This window comes from Molothrus aeneus, chromosome 14 (genome assembly GCF_037042795.1).
Source record: "Molothrus aeneus isolate 106 chromosome 14, BPBGC_Maene_1.0, whole genome shotgun sequence".
NCBI lineage: Eukaryota > Metazoa > Chordata > Aves > Passeriformes > Icteridae > Molothrus > Molothrus aeneus.
The window spans coordinates 8,384,530-8,400,371 of NC_089659.1; the positions used below are offsets into that span (position 1 = coordinate 8,384,530).

General features: G+C 40.7%; 1 protein-coding gene across 1 annotated transcript in view; it reads right to left on the minus strand.

Moving 5' to 3' along the window:
- COL4A5 (collagen type IV alpha 5 chain) overlaps positions 1 to 15,842 on the minus strand; it is a 73,925-nt gene that overhangs the window by 15,027 nt on the left and 43,056 nt on the right. The window contains exons 25-41 of the mRNA XM_066559402.1: positions 15,430 to 15,598; positions 14,685 to 14,777; positions 14,493 to 14,597; positions 13,854 to 13,951; positions 13,446 to 13,596; positions 12,683 to 12,796; positions 9,314 to 9,481; positions 8,352 to 8,441; positions 7,448 to 7,597; positions 6,123 to 6,221; positions 5,034 to 5,123; positions 4,579 to 4,718; positions 3,632 to 3,758; positions 2,316 to 2,396; positions 1,668 to 1,766; positions 1,046 to 1,096; positions 101 to 286 (exon numbers count right to left, since the gene is read on the minus strand). Of these exons, the coding sequence (XP_066415499.1) occupies positions 101 to 286; positions 1,046 to 1,096; positions 1,668 to 1,766; positions 2,316 to 2,396; positions 3,632 to 3,758; positions 4,579 to 4,718; positions 5,034 to 5,123; positions 6,123 to 6,221; positions 7,448 to 7,597; positions 8,352 to 8,441; positions 9,314 to 9,481; positions 12,683 to 12,796; positions 13,446 to 13,596; positions 13,854 to 13,951; positions 14,493 to 14,597; positions 14,685 to 14,777; positions 15,430 to 15,598 (2,011 nt within the window). The remainder of the gene's footprint in view (positions 1 to 100; positions 287 to 1,045; positions 1,097 to 1,667; positions 1,767 to 2,315; positions 2,397 to 3,631; positions 3,759 to 4,578; positions 4,719 to 5,033; positions 5,124 to 6,122; positions 6,222 to 7,447; positions 7,598 to 8,351; positions 8,442 to 9,313; positions 9,482 to 12,682; positions 12,797 to 13,445; positions 13,597 to 13,853; positions 13,952 to 14,492; positions 14,598 to 14,684; positions 14,778 to 15,429; positions 15,599 to 15,842) is intronic.

Sequence of the window (15,842 nt, forward strand, 5' to 3'; positions counted from 1 at the left end):
TTATCCATCCAAACAAATGGAGCCAATTTAAAGGCTGATGACCCACCAGCAAAATATCAAAGTACTGGCAGATGTTCACAGGTATGGATCATGCTCTTACCTGGCCTTCCTGGAACACCTGGTGGGCCAGGGCTACCTTTAGGACCTTCCAGAGGCGGCCCTGGTATTCCTGGTGGACCTGGTGGACCCTGCAGACCAGGGAATCCCTGGAAACCTGGTTCTCCCTTCGGGCCTGGAAGTCCAGGGGGTCCCGGTGGGCCAGGTAACCCCAGTTCTCCTTTTTGTCCTGTAAAAAGTCATCTTTGTGAATACTGTTACAAATTTATATAAAGCCCAAAAGCCAACTTGCAAAGCTATTTCTCTGTCTTGCAGAAGGCACAAGTCTGGCCACAACTCCCCTTATTTGCAGAGTGAGACAGGGTAAAATTGTCTAACATTCAGAAAAGAGCGAGGGCTAATAATCCTTGCAGGAGAAAGTGCTATAGATTATAACATGTTAAAAAGTCTTCCTAAGTCAATGATGCTGTAATTCATAAACATCTTTGGAGACTGTAAGCCTACAAATAAGGGTTTCTATGAAGAAACCTGTCAGTATTAAGACTCCATCCTTTTCTTGAGATGTTGCTGAAAATTAAGACATACTTGCAAAATTTTCAAATAAGCCTGGAGAATTTAGGAGCTTTAATACTACCAGAGAAGAGCAATGTATAAAATACCTATACTTGCAAAGCAGCTTCATTTGTCATCTGTTGTATGAATGCTTTATTTACTGACACCAATCAGCAAAGTTCCACACAATGCAATAGGCTATTGCTCTGTGTGCATTTATTCTGGCTGCATAACTGCTAATTTACAAAATACAGTGGTCAGTAATAAAATGTCTTTATTGCTGTGGTTAATTTAAAACAGTCTGCTGAGGAAAAAAAATTACTTGTAGCTATAGCATTCATTTGTTACAGAAAAAACAACATACCTTTCTTGGTTTTGGTGTGTAAATATATTTTACATTGAACCTTTTTAACAAAGGGCAACAGAAAAACTTTACCTGACAATCCTGGGAGTCCTGGGGGTCCTGGACGCCCAAAACCCGGTAGACCTGAAAAAAAAAGATTTAGACAAAAATTAATATTTAGCTTTCAGGTCTCCAGGGATGGGAATATAAGGCTTAGAACAATGAAAGTGCAGTTCATCTAAGTAAGTGATTCCTTGAGATGACTTGGATTCTCATTCACTCACCAGTCCTCCCCAAAGTTGGAGGGTTTGCTATTGAATGCATCTGTAACCCTCATAACCATTTCCATCCCCTTGCAATCCACATTCTTTCAGATTTTGGGAGTTACTATGTTTGCATTTTTAGAGCATCCCTTTAGAGCAGGGATTACACTGTTTATCCACTGTGTAACTGAGCTGAAGCAATACAGCTGCCATGGGATACAGGAACAGGGGCTGGTGTTAAAGGCAGGTAATGAAATCCAGGAGAGCTGGCTGAATTCTTGTCCTGTGCTTCCCTGGCAGCTTGCCAGCACCCTTTGTGAGCCACCCAGCAGCCAGGAACCACTGGAACAGTTTTGAATGTGTAAGGGCAGTTACAGGAAAGAAAGAATAGAGCAAGCAGGACATGTCAATGCAGAGTGAAGAGGAGGAAAGAAACAGGAAGGACACCTAACCTGGTTCACCCTTCTGACCCGCTGGTCCAGGGATACCATCTCGACCAGGCTGTCCCTTTTCCCCTGAAGGACCAGGAGGGCCAGGACGACCAATATCACCTAAAACAGGGATGGAACACATCAGCACAGTCTTGCCTAAACTGCAGTAAAGAAAACCAGCATCCTCTTCACCACTATCTGAATCTAAAGGTGTGGTAATGCAATACAAGATTTACAAGGGTGCAATCTTAAAATTAAACGTTTCTCTCTCTCCCCTGACAATTTAGAAAAGCCTTTTAGGGCCTGTGATTTTTCAAGCAGTCACTGTTTGCTAAAAATATAATGCTTCTCTTTAGAATAAATTAGGATTTTGCTCCTATAAAAACAAGTTAGACCACTGTAATACATAACATAAATAAAGCTGGTAAGTACAGAAACAGTTAACTTCTTCTTTCAATAGCTAATGAATTGACAGCAAATACAAGTCCTCAAAATAAAGTTAAAATTTGTTTCTTTGCTGTATAATTTCAGTGAATTAAGTGTGTGCAATGGTTTTTGAGCACCCATGTACATATACATTTCCCTGATGCTAAGGATAAGAAAGGAAGTGCCTTGATGTGTTATGTTTTTCAAGAAGCAGCTGATGTCTGCTGCACTGTCCATGCTCACCTACTGGCCCAGGTGGTCCAGGCAGGCCAGGATTACCTGGAGGGCCCTCAATACCTTTTGGTCCTGGAATTCCTGGTGTTCCTGAAAGTACATTTCAATCAAATAATGAACAAAACTGACTTTTCAGCAGATCTTGAAATGCTACAATCTGAGATGCCCTGAGTTACAAATGAGCTAATCCTACCAAGATGCTGTATTTATGCTCATTTTGCAGATTTACAGCTGGTAAGGAGATGAATTAGAAAGCAAAAAATGCACAGAAACAAAACATACTGGTACAACTGCCCTTACTGCTACTCTCAAGCCTCCTCTTAACTGGTGAGTGCTCATGGCCAAGGACACAGCAACTCAACAGTTACCATTTTAAAGACAGATGTTTCTGCTTGACAACAAATTGAAAGCATTATGAACTGGGATTGAATAGTCCTTCCCCAGTCCTCTTTTCCCTGCCTGAAAAAGTAAAAATGGTCTTAGGGTTTACACTGGATTCTCACCCCTACATCATGAGCTGAGTGGGAGGCAGGAGAAACACCTGATTCTGTTGCAGTGTCTGCTTTGAACAGCACCTGAGCCTGACCAAGGCAGTGTCTCAATACACCTTGTGGCTGTTCAGTCTTTTAGGCATGACATGAAACAGAGGGTAAAAACTGTCAGGTTCATGGTCAGGTTTTGTTTTCTGCTAAGCTTCCTGTTGCCATGACCACAGTTGTAAATTCTCTAATTTTCTACATCAAAGCATCTCAAGCATATTTGTAAAACAGCCTTTAGTGCTGTAAATGCAGCCAAGGTAAAGACTTTGTTTCTTTAAATTTTGAATGAAAAAACTGACATACACTTCTGAACAACTACTTGTTGTTGTTAATGTTTTTTAAAGAACAAAGTGCAAAACCTAATTTAATGATATTTCAGAGATTTCTCTTTAGAACACATTTTTTTGGACAATAAATGATAGGAAAAAACAGCTAAGTCTTCCAGGATGGCACTTTTTTATTGATTCATGAAGAAAAAAAAATAGATAGTTTTTTTTGACCCCAATATTTGTGTATTAGAGGAGGTAAGAGTGAGTGCTATGGAGAATATTAACTGATACAGCTGCTCCATCCCCTCAGAGCAGAGGAACAATTCCAGAAAACACTCATAAGAGGCATTCCCACACTTTTGCAGTGACAATTCCAACAGCACAAAGCTTAGAAGCAGCAGACTGCCAGAAACTCTGAGAAGCTGGAGTCTCCTCCAGTTACTCACTGTGTTTAGCTGTTCATACCAATATTAGCAAGAGGGGAAATGAAAAAAAAAAAAAAACTGTTGAGGATTACCTGGGAATCCAGGAAGGCCTGGTTCTCCTTTTGCACCTGGACTGCCTGGAAATCCAGGCAAACCAGGATTTCCAGCTATACCTTTTGCACCTGGACTACCTGGGTATCCAGGCAAGCCAAGATCTCCCTAGAAAACATTAAGCAGAAATACAAACCCAGATTTCTTAAGATAGGAAAGCCCTTATTGTATGTTCCCCATCCTACCATCACATCCAGGTCACAAGTATACTGTGCACACCTCTCCTCATGTCCAGTTAATGTGAATCATCTCAACACAAAATGAAGCAAAAACAACAATAGTTTTCAACAGTCTTCTCCTATAATTTTGTGTACAGTATCATAGTTTTTCCTCAGAACTGGCCTATGTTAAAGAAAAAAGTACTTTACTTTCTTCCAAAAGAATCAAAGATTTTTTCCCCATGATAATGCAGACTATAAGACATTCTGAAGATACTTTTGTCACTTTTTTTGTGGGTGGCAGAAAGGATGATAAAAGTAAATCTTAATTAAAATACTTTATACAGACTTTACATAGACTTTAAAATTTTAAGCAGAAGTAACCATGCTATATTATTAGTAATTTGGTCTTAAATGCATGTCTGAAATTTTTAGGAATTAACTACATAATTAGACAGGGGGACAATGATATTAATTGTATAAATCCCTAGCAACTACACAAGTGTCACAGTGAAGACTGGGCCACTAAGTAACTCCAACTGGAAAAGTCTGGTAAACAACCTTCTGCTTTAACCTGATTAAGTTATATATAAATATTTTCACCTTTAAAATTAGGAATTTTTATCTCACCTGAAAAGTCAACCCTGCTTGTTTCTAATATATTTATATACATATTTACAGTTATACTTATATATATATGAGGGGGAAAAAATCAACACAAAATTTAATTTCCTCATGTAATTTTCAATTGAAGGATTTTGTAACGGTACCTTTGGTCCAGGGGGACCAGGAATACCAATGCCTGAAAGACCAGGGTCACCTTTCTCCCCTTTCAGTCCGGGAAATCCTGCAGGCCCAGGCTGTCCTGGATGTCCTGCCAGTCCTTGGATGCCTTTAAGCCCAGGGGGACCTGTCCAAAAGATAAAATGAAATTAAAAAAAACCAGAAAACTTCTGCAGTAATTTACAGAAATCATTCAAAGTACAGCAACTCAACTAGAAAGGCCTAACAATTTGACTGGCTGGCCTTGAATACCTAATGTTTTTTTATTTTTAAAACCAAACTAAAACAATTACCTAAAAATCTCCATTATGTATGTAGGGCTTTATGCAATCCTCATCTTTATTGCTATTATTACATGCTAGACACAAGCAGAGTCATCTTTGGGGTATATAAAAGGAGAACACTGGCCCAAATGAAGTAAATTTCAAGCACAGAAACTAACCTGGAAGGCCCATCTCTCCCATAGCTCCTTTTAATCCTGGAGGTCCTGTTGGTCCTGGCTGCCCAGGAAGCCCCATGTCTCCCTTGATGCCTAGGAAAGGTGTGATTGAGTTAATTAATAGCAATAATTACAGGTTTCTGATATCCATGCATTCTCATATGAACATGATTATCATCTGATTACAAGCAATGGATTTGGAGTTGCTTTAGGCCTCATACTGCTCCTACTTGCTTTTCCACACTTATTTGTAGTAAAATATTCAACACCTTAATTTTGTTGCAAGCCAAGGTTTGATCAAGACCACTGCTGATTTGTTTTGAAACAAGTCTAATGAAATAGGTCAAATCTCAGTCCAGGATTCAGTCACCATCTGAAAGGATTCAGCACTGGTGTGACATGGTCTCTCATGAGCTCCTCTGCAGAACAAACACATCACCTCCTTATGTGCAACAAGTATTCCACAGCTTCTTTTACAGAATTAAATGCAACCTACAATGCCCAAACTAGTCTGAGTCCTGGATGTTAACAATATTCCCTAAGCCCAACAAAATATTTAGAGCAAGGCCTACATTAGACACAGCAAGTAAGGACTCAAGATCTCAGATAAATTGTTATAGCTGTAGGGAGAAGTGGTGCAAAACAGAATTAGTTTTCTTGGTCTTTGCAATGCTTAAAAGCAAATATTTGACACCCAGACAGCCTTTGCAATACATCCATTAGGCCATTTTCAAAATACAATGCTTAGCAATATATGAAATAAACATATGAGATGAAAGTCCTGCTGGCAGGTTCTGCAGTCACGTTGCTTGCTCAGGCAGCAAGTACTTTTGCAGTCATCCTGAAAGACACCTTAATCTTCAATGGGATCAGTTTAAACCTGCTCTTGAATCTGTTTGAAGGAAAGGGCTTCAAACACAAAGCATGTGTTTGGATAATGACTTTAAATGTCCCAAAACTGTGCTGCAGTTTTAAGTGCAAATCTCTAAGGTTAGTTTAGATATAAAGTGGATTAACATCCCAACTCCATGATAAAAACAAATGCAAATCTTTATTCATCAAAGCTGCCCAGCTGAGGCCTTGTTTACTGACCTGGCAATCCTGGCACACCTGGTGGGCCACTAAGTCCTGGTGGGCCTGGGTCACCTGGGAGACCTTGATAACCTTTCTGGCCTGATAAACCAGGAATGCCTCAAGGGAAAAATACACATTTTATTATTATGACTAGCACTACTACTGTATGTTTTCTTTTACCTTAAGAGATCAGATGTAGCCATGGATGAATAAAAAAACCAAATAGGGATTTTTCTTCAGTAAATCCCCAACTTAGCAACAAAAAGTATCACAGAACACAAAGTATTTGTTCTGGAAAATTTAAAATTACTACAGAACAGGAACAATATAGTAAGTAGAGAAAAAAGTAACTTCATGACTAATGCTAATATACTTCACTCAAGGGCTATCTTCTGGATGAGGAGACTCTAGTCTAACCTTTGCATTAACTTAGATTATTTATATACAAGTTAAAATTACATTGCTACACCAAAATCACTTTGGGACTAATATATTATAAAATTTAATGCAAGTTTTTTTAGCATATTTTTACAAATTCTATGTGGCTGTTATCCCATAAGAACTTTGTGTTGCCTTGCTGACATAGTTAAACCTGCCTTCCACGGCAAAAGAAAAATGGTGTCTTTGGAGCCTATCTTGGCTTGTGAGAAATTAATACAATAGGTAAATTAGCAAAATAATGGCTAGGACAACATTAGGGAAAAGCATTCTGGCTCTCTCTAGGGTAGAATATTTTTTACTCTTCTCAAGACTAAATTAAGAGTTCAAAGGAGACATCAGAACTCTTGGTTGGGAAGGAGAGAGAAGCCAGCAAGAATGAGAGAACACAGACTTGAAAAAGACTTCCAGGCTGCCAACTTCCCAAGCAGAAACACACACAGAGATGACATTCAGCTCATAGGTGGTACAGAGAGACACCCAAAGGGAGAATACAGAGAAGATGAGCTGAGCAATTTCATCCTATGTGGCAAAGACCAAAGGGCCTTTGAGACAGCAGGAATGCAGCCAGGACAGCAGCTATGAAAACTCTCATCTCTTTAGGAATAACTCCTAGAAGAGTGAATTGTAATCCTGCTGAAAGCACCTCAGCGCTATTACAAAACTGCCATGTGCCAAATAATAGTAACAGCTAATGAGCAAGGACACTGCAAACTAACCATAAAAAGGAACTTGGTCACAAAATCCCTTTTAAAAAAGCCTAAACACAAGACCCTTAAACCACATTTATATTCCAAATTTTTTTTTTCTGTAAGAATGAATGCATAGTAATGGATTCAGTCACAGCTCACTAGTATGTGTAGAGGACAAAGCACCTCCCCACACCCACATGCAAAGTTCCTTACCTGGAACACCCGGCTCGCCTTTTTCTCCTTTTGCTCCCAGCTGTTTGGGATCAAGTGTTCCTGGTGGACCTGGCAGACCTGCTTCACCTTTGATGCCTTTCTGCCCCACTGGTCCAGGAGGTCCTGGTGGACCAGGTAATCCACTATTACCTACAGAAGGTACAGCCAACAAAAGGAAAAAATAATCCTTAAAGGTAGGCTAATGTATTTGTCATGCTTTGTCTTACACAGGTATTCCGTGATTTATTCATGAGTTGGAATTCACCCAATGATCAGGCAGTTCATGGAAGGTGCTCCACAGCACCTTTAGCCCTGGAACAAAGCTGAGGGAATGGAGTGCACAGGGGTGTCTGCCAGCTCTGGGCAGCAGAGGAAGCAGCTGTGCCTGTCTGAGCCATGCTGTGCTACCAGCACAACAGCTATGGCACCTTTGGACTCAGAGCCTCCTTGTTCTGGAGAGGTGAACTGGGTTTTCCTCTACCAAACTCTTTCAAAATTCATCTCCAACAAGGGGGCTGGGAAAATGCAGAGAGAAGAGACTCTCTGATACCTATATAGCTAATTCTTGATGACTCCATAACCCTAAGCTACTGATTTTCTTCTTCCTGCTGTTTTAAGTAGGCTTCAAAACACACTGCAGAAATATTGCCCTACTTCAATGCTAGCAATCCAAAGGAAATGTTTCTAAAATAGCTAACAATTCATGACATCAACTAAATAGTGATTGAATGCTATGGCTTAGAAATGCAAAGCAATACTGAACATCAGCACTGTCACAAGACAATAACTTAGGCAGGTCCCAGAAATTAAAACCTAGACGTTAGTATTACAAAACCTCTTTCAACACAGAAGAGGGAAAACAGCATTCTGTTTCCCTTTCAGGGGTGAATAAAACAAACATTACCTTTCAAGCCAGGCAGACCATTTCTTCCAGGAGTTCCTGGAGGCCCTGGAGGACCAGGAGCTCCCATGACACCCATCTCACCTTTGGCACCTAAAAGCATTGAACCAACCACACTGTCATTCTGAACAGAGACTCAAAACCTAACAGGTACCTTAAATTTGCTTCCCTGGATGTCTATGGTATTTATTAACCAGCACATGCCTGTTTTAAAGGAATTACAAGCACTCATTTATTGTATAAATTAATATCAGATAAAATGACACTTGGAAATTGTGGCAATTTTTCCAGTTAGGTCCTGAGAAGAAAATTTGCACTGCTCTGCTACGGTAGAAAGCACGTTTATATCTCCAAGAGGTCTAGTTCTCTGGTTTGAAACACAAATACTAGTTGGAACGAACTTGACTTGAGTGAAAGGCAAGAGGACAATTAAGTATACAGTACTTGCAGAATCTTTTGTATTGCTCCCTCTATCCAAGAGATTATCGAAATTCATTTTTAGCATTTCTATTTCAAAGGCCAAAACAGACTAGTTTAACTGAATAGTCTAACACTTAGAATAAGGAAATTAATACTTAAAACTAAGTAGCATTTATTATGATTTTCTTTAAACAAATTTTATTCTTAATTATAGCAGTGACTAGGAAAAAAAATCACAAAATAAATTAGACAAGTATCATAACAATGATGATCAAAGCCATATCTGAAAGTTATGAAAAAGAATAATGTATGAAATATTTACATCAAGTTACAGGGAAGAGTGAAAAGGTAACAAGGATTTTAATGCAACAAATCTTGTTACAATTATTTTTTTTGAAGTATGAGGTGTAATGGTCACATATATCCAACTTTAAATAGGTAGGATAAACACCTAAGCACATTAAGCTGGCATGGCCAAGCATAAAGAGCTTACCACCTGTAACTGCAGTTTGGTCTTTCTCCACAGGTAAAATACATGAACTTACCTGGAAATCCAGGTATTCCATCCCTGCCAGGGGGCCCAGGTGAACCCTGAGGCCCTGGTAATCCAGGGGGTCCTGGATATCCTGGAGCTCCTTGGTCACCTGGAGGACCAGGAATATCGAAGCCTGGAGGACCTGGATCCCCCTTCTCCCCTGGAATGCCTTGCAGTCCTAGATAATGTGGTTAAGACAAAACCTTTTAGCAAAAAGTCAGGAAGGGCTGAGATCTGTGTGTCTGTAGGAATAGTTTTAGTTGCAATCCATTCCTAGCACTGCTGAAAACCCTGCAATTCTTCTAAAACCAATTATTTTTTAATGGCTTCCAAGTGTTAGAAGGCCATATTCTCCTGAAAAGAAACATGACTAAAATTTTACTAAGATGCAGCAAATGCAATTCAAATCTCAAAAGGAAAACAACTCTCTTCAACATTTTAAGTCTGATTATTAAAAGAAAAAGCCAAATTTATTAGACTAGTTTGTATTTTAAAATTAGGTATTCACATTCACATATGTCCATGTATTACTCAATTTTCCTACGTTCTAAGATAACATCAGCTGAATATTTTTGAAGTTTAGGAAAATTCTGCACTGCATTGTATTTTCCCTAAATGAAAAATAATAATTGTCAAAATTTGCTTAAGATTGTTCAATGCTAATGACCCTGAGCTCCAGGCACTGAAGGAAGCAGGTGGCTCATTTCCCTCCAGTGCACAGAGTCAGTGAAGATGCTCACTCTGGAAATGAAGGTGACCAAAAAGGAGAATTCATAAATCTCAAGTTAAGAAAAGGCTTTGGTAAAGAAACCACAGTACCTGGGGGACCTGAGGTTCAAAAGCCAACGAGTTAGAGCTCATCAGGAAGTTGAGACAGGTAGCAGTAAGCAGTTGTAATAGTCATTAAGTTAGGAAACAAAATAAAGCACATATAGATTAGAACAAAGACAAAAAAAAAAATCTATCTAAAGTTACTGAAAACAGATCTAAATACAAAGAATTCAATGCTAATGTAGCTAAGAGAAACTGCAAGGAAACTTGGAGATGTTTTTCAAAGTGCATCCATCCCTGTATGCAGAAGCCACAGATATTTTCAAATATTGATGGTACATTTAAAAAAAAATTTCCCCTCTCTCCTTGTCTGTATTCTTTACAAAAGTGGGGAACAAGCTTTTTCTGATATGTTTCTTACAAAACTCTCATTTCTAGAGACTGGCTTGGACCCCTTCTGAACACCAGAGTACCCCCTTATCAATCAGCTTCTCATTGATTGGCCCCACATTCTGTTAAATCCCTCCAAATATGGATTTTCAAAAGATGTTCCTTCCTTATTACACAAAAAAACTTTCAATGTTTTCGCCCATTCTTTTAGTTCTATTATGAAAGCACACATTGTTACACCACAGATGGTACACTGCATGCTGCATGCCCTGGCATAGCCTGAGATAATTGACACCACCAGGCCAAAACCTCATCAATAACTCCAAGGCAGCAGAATTCCAACTCTGTAATGGTGACCCCACTCTCAGCTGCAGGAACAAGTTTAGAAGTGATGTCATCATGTGTTCTGTGCACATTGAAAAGGCAGATTGAATTTTCTTGATAGCATAAGCTATAAACTTGTATTTATTTAATTCTAAGTGTGTTCCCCTCTGGCAGCAGCTTATCACTGCTTTAAACCCTGGTGTCAGGCGCCTGGAGTGGCTATTTTGCACAGAAAAAACCACAGTACCAGATGATGGACAGGGAATACACTGCTCTGTGTTCAAGGGCTTTCTATCAGCAAGTAGAAAAAAACCCAACATAATATATAGGACAAACTCCATACCTAGAATGGTAAAGATATTTTTTCAAATAGAAATTAATTCCAATCTAACTTCTGGTCTCAAAAATGTAACCACATCATAATTAGAACAACACAGACAATACATTAAATTCTAAAGTAATTTGTTACATATTCAAAAAAGGAAAAATGTCGAGCTATTGCTAACTACTTGAATAAATGGTGGTGCAGAGAAAGCAAATTCTGAATAGGGACTTCCTTCCAAGAATTTTCTAAATTACCTGAGAAACAGTCCCAGAAACTTTACCCTAATGCTGCATAAAGGATCAGAATCAAAACAGCCTAGTAAAACACACGATGGATGGAAGAGAATGTAAGGCATTCTGCACAGAACAGAGACAGAGCAGTGCCAAGGGAAACAAGGATTTCTCAAGCAGGACCTTCCAGCAAGCATCAGAGTCCCATGCTGTTAATAGCCACACTGATTAGTCTGTACAGACATGAAGAGTGAAAATAGAGGCATTTCAAATCCATCAGCTCTAGTAATCATTGTGCATTTGTCAACATTGGTATCTTGCAGAATAAATTGGTGGACACATGAAATCAAACTCTGGCTAGCACCAGAGAGATGTTACAGGAAAAGAACATGCATTGGATGAAACATCCAAACCCACACTGATCCATCCCCCATCACCCCAAAATCAGGTCCTTCTGTTTCAGTTTAGCCTCCAGTGCAGCTCAGGACCCTACAGTCAGCACAGCCAGCCAGGCACAGCACCCACTGCTGCCCCAGGGAATCCCTGTGTGCCTTGTCCCAACCCCTCCTGTGCCCTGCTCCCAGCACTGGGCACACCCCAGGCTGGCTGGTGCCATGACCACATGCTCCTTGCCCCACTCAGGAAGAACAGATTGAAACCTGACCCACACTGTGCATGCAAGCACAATTCAAACTCCATGGGTCTGTTTACTCAAGTGCTTGCCCACCTTCAAGTTCAGCACTTTGCTGAATCTCAGCTCACGGTTCATAAAGATCTGAATGTGACCAACCAACCCATGATCCATGGTCTTAGAGCTGGCCATGGCTTTGTCAGCATGCATTGCAAACAATGACAGGCCCAGTGCCAACACACAAACATGTTCAAATAGTGCAGCTCACAGACATGCAACACAAACATTTTACAGGCATGGCAGAATTAAATATTTAATTTAATACTGGAACTGGATGTCTTTGGAAGGTCTTTGGTGCAAGGCATGCTGAGGACCACAGGAAGTGTTTTTACTGTGGTGACTGCCACATATTTGCAATATCAAGAGTTGGTGCACAGCAAGCCCATTCACTGAATGAAAGGAAAAGGAATTTCTCTGAACAAACTTTATTAATAGAATGATGTACATGCACACACATGTACCCTTCTGTGTAGAGATGGAACAAGTTCATATCTTCATCAATCACCAGCCATTTTAGACAAAAGGCAACCAAACTCCCTTCAGAGACAAACTTAATTATCACTGTCTGTGAGTTGGACCTTCAGCCTCTTGTGTCCCTGCTTGTATATGCCAGAAATAACCTATGGGAACCATTTGTGTAAGTTTTACCTGGGGGGCCCACAGGACCTGGAGGTCCTGGAGATCCAGGAGGACCTTGACCACCAATGCCAGGGATGCCTGGTGGGCCTGGAAGTCCTGGTGGTCCACTTGGTCCAGGGTCACCTAAAAGAACACTCTTGATTAGACAAATACTGAACTAATTTCAGAGACATTTGCTTTCAGAGCAGAGTCCCTGCACATTGTACTTGAAATCTCATCCTTGCAAGCAAACAAACATTGATCTAACAGAGAAAAAACCACACACTCCAGAGGCTATTTCCCAAGACCAGAGATTTGTCCTCACTCAACATGGACCACATGAAGTTTGTGTTTCTAGGCTACACACACATATATTGCACCATCATCCACATCAAACTCAAAAGATGCTCCCCAGCAAACCAGGCATGCTGGGCAGGTCAGTACAGACCATGGTCAAGAGAAGAGGTAAATGAATTGCTAACTGTGCATGTGGAAGCACAGTGCATCTAAATGACAATTATTCTATTGATAAAGTTTTACCCCCATAAAAACATTATTTGTCTTTAGAATACAGAGTTTCAGGTACTGACCCACAGATTGGGATTTACTCCCTTAGCTGCCTTTTGAAAACACAATCTTCCATTTACACAGGTGTGTCTGCTTTGGAAAAATTGATTTAGAAGTAATGGCTCTAAAGTCAGCACTGCTTGTATTTAACTGCCACATGCCTCCCAGCACAGCTACATTTTAAAAAGTTCAATAGGGGAACAAAACAGGGGAGAGTTCTCAGTACCTTTGGGCCCTGGGGTTCCATCAAAGCCTGCCCGGCCTGGCAGACCAGGGTTTCCTGGGAAGCCAGGATCACCTTTAGGTCCTTGAACTCCTTTTATGCCTGGGGGTCCTGGGGGCCCAGGTGGTCCTGGAACTCCAAATCCACGCTCTCCCTATAACAAATAAATTAAAAAAAAAATAAAAGGGGATTTTCTAAGTTTAGCCTCTCCTAAAAATGTTAAAAGTAACAAATTAAAAATGGCCACCATCTTAGAGTTCAATTTCTATTTTTCTACCCTCACTCAAACTGTCAAGTAAAATATTTTACTTCCCCAACATCAAAAGCTGAGAACAATATGTGAAATCCTCCTCATCATCTTCCCAGTGACACAGAAAAACCTCTAAGGGAAGTTTTATAGTAAACACAAACCTTTTCTCCTGGGAAACCAGGTGGTCCAGGAGGTCCATCCAGCCCAGGGCGACCTGGAGTTCCTGGAGCTCCGGGTGGGCCTGGAGTCCCTGGGAAACCTACACATGACAGGAAGATTAGGAAACAGAAAGGACACCAGAGAGCATTAGAACAAGTTCTCTAGACATGCCTAATGCCCATGAAAAGAGATTCTGTGCTAGCCCAAGCACTGAAGGGGTACCCATTCAGCTGAGAGAACTTCTGAGCATTCAGTCTTTGCCACAAAGGGTCTCTGGGACTCTCAGAGGGGACACTCCCTATGCTGTGAGCTTTTACAAAAATCACAAGCAGTTCACATTAGAAACATTAACATCCTGAGGCAGCATTTGGAGATCATTTATTGATTCAAGCTCATTTCCCAAAGTTTTACCAAAGTGTTATTGGTTTACTGAAAAAGGTAAACTACTGAGAAGGAGCAGGACACTGAACGGAGTAATAGGAGTTCAGCGTTTTTTTCTCCTGGTATTTCTGAAACTATTATAAAGTTGTATTGCTTTAGGACAAACATTTTTTAAAGGATGCTAGAGACAGAAATACACTCCCTAGTAAAAAGTCCCCTCTTCCAGCCAGTACAACACAGTAACAGGACAGTAGACATACCCTTTGGGCCTGGTGGACCTGGAAGTCCAATGCCAGGAATACCTGGCTCTCCCTTTGCACCTGGGATGCCAGGTAAACCACGCTGACCTGGCTGACCAGGATCTCCTGGAAAAAGAAGAACATCAACACAGTTATCCAGAATCAGAATAAAAAGCTCTTGGAATCTCCTGGGTATCTAAACTGCTGCTTTACCTGGAAGACCTGGATCACCAATTCTTCCTGGAGGACCAGGGGGACCAGGAACTCCTGGTTCTGTAATAGTCTGGCCAGGGTCACCTTTTGGACCTACAACCAAAAAGCAGAAATATACATCACTCAGTAGGAGTTGTTTTTCTGTTTTTCTTTAAGCAAAAATAATGCCAGACCCATCCCAAGCATACAGAGAACTCAGATATGAGCAATACTTTATTCAATAGGCTCTCTAGTCCCAAACCTCAAAGCACTTAGAGGCTCAGAAGCCCTGTTCAATGTTCAGACAGTTTTTCTGAACTGTTATTTTTTAATAGCTTCATCCTAGGAACCATCATGTGAATAGTATTTGCATAGCTGACACCAGCACAACTTGATTAGGATCTGTGTAGTTGACAAGAAAGTAACAAAAGCAAAGTTGTTCAAAGCAACCCCTTTTTTTCCCCCAACCTGTTTTAACTGCAGTATAGCCAAGCATACAAAGGTAGCTACAGTGCATTTCCACTGCAGTCAGTGGGGAAGGAGAAGCTTCCATGGAGGTCAGAGCAGAAGGTGAGGCACATGCCTAAAGTGACATGGCACAGATGCTGCCCTCCCTCTGGGTCTGTGAGGACACTCAGTAAGGGAGAACACAAATAACAAGTCATACAAAGCCTCTAGGAAAAGTTTAAAAGCAGCATTATGTTCTGAGAAGGGGCAAAGTTTGGCTTTGCAGCCCTTGCTCAACAGCACACAGAGACCAACTCACCTGGGACACCAGGAGGCCCTGGACGGCCAGATACACCTTGGATGCCCTTTTCACCAGGTGAGCCTTGTGGACCAAAACCAGGAGGTCCAGGAAGCCCTTTTTCTCCAGGAAGACCTGGTATTCCTGGGTCACCTGGAATACCCATTTCTCCTTTGAATGCAACACTGCCCTGGAAATAGAGCATGACGGAAAAGATAATGTATTTGCTATCAAAAGAGTAAAGTGTTTCATTGTTTCTGCTTTGAAACTCTCTGGCAGTGTCCATCCTTCCAGCTCTCATTAGCTGCCTACATCTTGCTAACATGGTAGAGAGCAGGCCTAAACCTAGCTACTTAGTTCCCTCAGTACATAGGTGAAATGTAGACAAGGCAGAAGGGACTCCCTGACACTGCCCAAGAGGAGCCTCAGCTTCT